Genomic DNA, 5,820 nt, shown 5'->3' with positions numbered 1-5,820 from the left:
ATCCTTTGGGGACTAGAACCCTCAAACTACGTTTCCCAGAATCCTTTGGGGGGACTAGAAGCCTCAAACTACAACTCCCAGAATCCTTTGGGGGACTAGAAGCCTCAAACTACAACTCCCAGAATCCTTTACGGGGGGAGGATTGGCGCCAGGGGGGTGAGTTGGCGCCGGGTGCGAGGGAACTACAACTCCCAGAATCCTCGGGAGGGGCTAGAGGGACATTAAAAGCTTCGAACTACAACTCCCAGAATCCTTGGGGAAGGGCTAGAGAGACATTAAAAGCTTCAAACTACAACTCCCAGGATCCTTTGGGTGCCTTAGAAGCCTCAAACTACGTTTCCCACAATCCTTTGGGGGACTAGAAGCCTCAAACTACAACTCCCAGAATCCTTGGGGGGGGGCTACAGAGACATTAAAAGCTTCAAACTACAACTCCCAGAATCCTTTGGGTGCCTTAGAAGCCTCAAACTACGTTTCCCAGAATCCTTTGGGGGACTAGAAGCCTCAAACTACAACTCCCAGAATCCTTGGGGGGGGGGCTACAGAGACATTAAAAGCTTCAAACTACAACTCCCAGAATCCTTTGGGGACTAGAAGCCTCAAACTATGTTTCCCAGAATCCTTTGGGGGACTAGAGTGCCCCTTAGAAGCCTCAAACTACGTTTCCCAGAATCCTTTGGGGGACTAGACGCCTCAAACTACAACTCCCAGAATCCTTTGGAAGAATAGAAGCTTCAAACTACATTTCCCATAATCCTTTGGCGGACTAGAAGCCTCAAACGACAACTCCCAGAATCCCTTGGGGGACTAGAAGCCTCGAACTACAACTCCCAGAATCCTTTAGGGGGGGTGAATTGGCGCCAGGGGGTGAGTTGGCGCCGGGTGCGAGGGAACTACAACTCCCAGAATCCTCGGGAGGGGCTAGAGGGACATTAAAAGCTTCGAACTACAACTCCCAGAATCCATTGGGGGCTAGAAGGTTCAAACTACGTTTCCCATAATCCTTTGGCGGACTAGAAGCCTCAAACAAATCCCAGAATCCTTTGGGGGGGCTAGAGTGCCTTAAAACCTTCAAACTACGTTTCCCAGAATCCTTTGGGGGACTAGAAGCCTCAAACTACAGCTCCCAGAATCCTTTGGGTGCCTTAGAAGCCTCAAACTACAACTCCCATAATCCTTTGGGGGACTAGAAGCCTCAAACTACAACTCCCAGAAACCTTTGCTGTGTTGAAAGAGGACTAGAGCACCTTAGAAGCCTCAAACTACAACTCCCAGAATCCTTTGGGCGCCTTAGAAGCCTCAAACTACGTTTCCCAGAATCCTTTGGGGGACCAGAGGGCGCCTTCGGAGCCTCAAACTACGTCTCCCAGATTCCTTTGGGCGCCTTAGGAGCCTCAAACTACGTCTCCCAGAATCCTTATTCAGGGCTCTTCTCCCAGCCTCCTTTGCAGGACCGCTTCCCCGCCCTCTCGGACCTATCGGACGCCTCGGACCCTGGAGCCCCGCCCAGCCGGCCCCCGGCCCCGCCCCCTCCGGCCGCCCTCCCCGCCTTCCGGCCGAAGAACGAGGCCGACCTCTTTGGGCTGGGATTGGAGGAGGCGCCCAGGCGGGAAGGTAGGGGGGGGGAGGAGGAAGAAGAAGGGGAAGAAGAAGGGGAGGAGGGGGGGAGGAGGAAGGGGAGGAGGAAGGGGAGGAGGAGGAGGAGGAAGGGGAGGAGGAAGGGGAGGAGGAAGGGGAGGAGGAAGGGGAGGAGGAAGAGGAAGAAGGGGAGGAGGAGGAGGAAGGGGAGGAGGAGGAGGAGGAAGGGGAGGAGGAGGAGGAGGAAGGGGAGGAGGAAGGGGAAGAAGGGGAAGAAGAAGGGGAAGAAGGGGAGTAGTAATAATAATGGTAATAATAATGGTAATAATAATAGTAATAATAGTAATAATAATAATGGGGGGGAGGAGGAGGAGGAGGAGGAAGGGGAGGAGGAGGAAGAAGAAGAAGGGGAAGAAGGGGAAGAAGGGGAGTAGTAATAATAATGAATGGTAATAATAATGGTAATAATAATAGTAATAATAATAATGGGGGGGGGAGGAGTAGGAGGAGGAGGAGGAAGAAGAAGAAGGGGAAGAAGGGAGTAGTAATAATAATGGTAATAATAATAGTAATAATAATAATAATGGGGGAGGAGGAGGAGGAGGAAGAAGAAGAAGGGGAAGAAGGGGAAGAAGGGGAGTAGTAATAATAATGGTAATAATAATAGTAATAATAATAATGGGGGGAGGAGGAGGAAGAAGAAGGGGAAGAAGGGGAGGAGGAGGAGGAGGAAGGGGAAGAAGGGGAGTAGTAATAATAATGGTAATAATAATAGTAATAATAATGGTAATAATAGAAATAATAATAATAATAATAATAATAATAATGGTAATAATGGTAATAATAGAAATAATAATAATAATAATAATGGTAATAATAGTAATAATAATAATAATAATAATGGTAATAATAGTAGTAGTAATAATAATAATAATAATAATGGTAATAATAATAGTAATAATGGTAATAATAGAAATAATAATAATAATAATAATAATAATAATAATGGTAATAATAGTAGTAATAATAATAATGGTAATAATAGTAATAATAATAATAATAATGGTAATAATAGTAGTAGTAGTAATAAATAATAATAATAATAATAATAATAATAATGGTAATAAAATAATACTAATAATAATAATAATGGTAATAATGGTAATAATAATAATATTAATAATAATATTAATAATAATGGTAATAATAGTAATAATAATAATAATTTTAATAATAATAATAATAATGGTAATAATAATAATGTAGTAATACAATACAATATAATATAATATAAAATAATAAAATAATAAATAATAAAATCTAATAAAACGTGAGAAAAAAAGGAAATTAAACCAATATTCTTTTTCCCCTCCAGATCCTTCCAAGGAAGAAGAAGAAGAAGAAGAAGCGGAGCAGCAGAGAGGTAGGCCTGGGAACCCTAGAGCGGCCGGGCGCTGACAGGAAGTTCCCGCCCCCAACTTCCTGTCTCTCTCTCTCTCTTTCTTCCCGCCCCCCGCAGGAAGAGAAGAAGAAGAAGACCCGCCCCAAGAAGCCGAAAGAGGAAGCGGAGGGCAGGAAGGGGCGGGCCAAAGCCAAGGCCAGCCCATTGGACGAGCTGGAGGCCTTCCTGGGGGCGGGGCCGGCCCGGGGGGGCGGGACTACGAGGAGCTCTAGCCCCGCCCCTTCCCGGCGGGAGGCTCCTCCCCTTCCTGGAATCGAGCTGCGGCTTTGGACGGACAGATCGGCCCGGGGGCGGGACTTCCTGCCGTGCATGTGACCCCGCCTTTTTTGCTGTGACCCCGCCCCCCTTCCGGCGCTTTCCGTGGACTTTGTGCTGCTTGCCGGGGGGGCGGCGCCGGAGGAACAGGAAGTCCCGCCCCCTCACTTCCTGCTTCCGGGGCGCATGGAACTCAGGTATCTCCCGCCTTTCCCCCCCCTCATTCCGGACTGGTTGATCCCGCGAGAAAAGGGGGCGGGCACTTACTCTTCCTCTTCACTTCCTCTTCCTCTTCACTTCCTCTTCTTCTTCCCGGTTTGTCTCTCTTTCCCTCCCTCCTCCTCTCTCCCTTCTCCTTCTCCCCTCTTCCTCTCCTTCCTCGTCTTCTCCCCTTCTTGCACTTCCTCTTCCTTTTCCTCTTCGTCTCATCGGCTATTTCCTCTTCCTCTCCCGATTTCCCTCATTTCCTCTTCCTCCTCGCCTCTTTCCTGCCTTCTTTTTCCTCGTCCTGTCTCTCACTTCCTCTTCCTTTCCCTCCTTCCTCTTTCCCCTCCCAATTTCCCCCTTTTCCTCTTTCTTTCCTTTCTTCTTTTTCCTCATCCTGTTCATTTCCTCTTCCTTCTCCTCTTTCTCCTTCATTCTTCCTCTTTCTCCTCCCCTTCCTTTTCCTCTTCCTTTCCCTCCTTCTTCCTTTCCATTCTTCCTCTTCCCTCTCCCAATTTCCCTCATTTCCTCTCCCTTTTCCTTTCTCCTTCCATTCTTCCTCTCCTTCCTTCCTTCCCCATTTCCTTTCTCTCTCTCTCCTTCCTTCCTTCCTTCCTTCCTTCCTTCCTTCCTTCCTTCTCCTTTCTATCCCTCCTTCCTTTCCATTCTTTCCTCTCCCATTTTCCCTCATTTCCTTTTCCTCCTTCCATACTTCCTCTTTCCTCTCCCAATTTCCCTCATTTCCTCTCCTTTTCCCCTTTCTTCCCCTCCATCTCTTCTCCTTTCCCTCCCTCCCTTCCTTCCTTCCTTCCTTCCTTCCTTCCTTCCTTCCTCTTTCCCTCTCCCAATTTCCCTCATTTCCTCTTCCTTTCTCTCCAACTCTTCTCCTCCTCTCCTCCCCTCCTTCCTTCCTTCCTTCCTTCCTTCCTTCCTTCCTTCCTTCCTTCCCACCCTCCTCCCTCCCTCCTTCCTTCCTTCCTTCCTTCCTTCCTTCCTTCCTTCCTTCCTTCCCTCCTCCCTCCCTCTCTCCCTCCTTCCTTCCTTCCTTCCTTCCTTCCTTCCTTCCTTCCTCCTTCCTTCCTTCACTTCCCTCCTTCCCTCCTTCCTTCCTTCCTTCCTTCCCTTCCCTCCTTCCTTCCTCTTCCCCTTCCTTCCTTCCCTTCCCTCCCTCCCTCCTTCCTTCCTTCCTTCCTTCCTTCCTTCCTTCCTTCCTTCCTTCCTTCCTTCCCTCCTTCCCTCCCTCCCTCCTTCCTTCCTCCCTCCCTCCTTCCTTCCTTCACTTCCCTCCTTCCTTCCTCTTCCTTCCTTCCTTCCTTCCCTCCTTCCTTCCTCCCTCCCTCCTTCCTTCCTTCACTTCCCTCCTTCCTTCCCTCCTTCCTTCCTCTTCCCCTTCCTTCCTTCCCTCCCTCCTTCCTTCCTTCCTCCCTCCCTCCCTCCTTCCTTCCTTCACTTCCCTCCTTCCTTCCTCTTCCTTCCTTCCTTCACTTCCCTCCTTCCTTCCTCTTCCTTCCTCCCTCCCTCCTTCCTTCACTTCCCTCCTTCCTTCCTTCCTCTTCCTTCCTTCACTTCCCTCCTTCCTTCCTCTTCCCCCTCCTTCCTTCCTTCCTTCCTCCCTCCCTTCCTCTTCCCCCTTCCTCTTCCTCCCCGCCCCTCCGCCTCCACCAACTTACAAAGGCCTCCTGCCTCCTCTTTGGCGCCTGTTTCCGGAACGGGAACCCTAGCGCGCCGGCGCCCGCTTTCTGGACCGCCTTGCTTTGTGGAACGGATGCCTGCACCATGAATAAACTCCGGCGGCGCCAGAACCTTGGGAACCGTAGTACGCTCAGTAGCGCCTTGGGAATTGGAGTATGCTTTAGAATTATAGTATGCTCAGGGGTGCCAATACCTAGGCGGCGCCCATGGGAATTGTAGTACGTTCAGCGGGGCCTTGGGAATCGTAATATGCTCTGCACCGCTTGGGAACCGTAGTACGCCCAGTGGCATTTTGGGAACTGTAGTATGTTCGGCGCCGCTTGGGAACCACGGTACGCCCAGTGGCACCTTGGGAATTGTAGTATGTTCAATGGCGCCTTGGGAACCATAGTACATCCAGTGGCACCTTGGGAAATGTAGTACGCCCAGTGGCGTCTTGGGAACTGTAGTACATTCAGTGGCGTCTTGGGAACTGTAGTACGCCCAGCTGCACCTTGGTATTACGCCCAGTGACACCCTGGGAACTGTAGTACCTTCGGTGGCACCTTGGGAACTGTAGTACGCCCAGTGGAGCCTTGGGAACTGTAGTACGCTCAGCAGCGCCTTGGGAATTGTAGTATGCTTTAGAA

General features: G+C 49.5%; 1 protein-coding gene across 1 annotated transcript in view; it reads left to right on the top strand.

The window, feature by feature from the left end:
* The window catches only part of RABL6 (RAB, member RAS oncogene family like 6), a 34,741-nt gene extending 31,355 nt beyond the window's left edge, over positions 1-3,386 (top strand). Inside the window, 3 exon segments of the mRNA XM_083723184.1 lie at positions 1,440-1,614; positions 3,102-3,203; positions 3,206-3,386. Of these exon segments, the coding sequence (XP_083579310.1) occupies positions 1,440-1,614; positions 3,102-3,203; positions 3,206-3,252 (324 nt within the window). The 3' untranslated portion in view covers positions 3,253-3,386.
* Positions 3,387-5,820: the final 2,434 nt, after the last annotated feature.

The sequence above is a fragment of the Podarcis gaigeae genome (assembly GCF_964106915.1).
Source record: "Podarcis gaigeae genome assembly, chromosome: Z".
Lineage (NCBI taxonomy): Eukaryota > Metazoa > Chordata > Lepidosauria > Squamata > Lacertidae > Podarcis > Podarcis gaigeae.
Note: the sequence above shows the minus strand (reverse complement) of the source record. Positions and strands in the feature narration are given on the sequence as shown.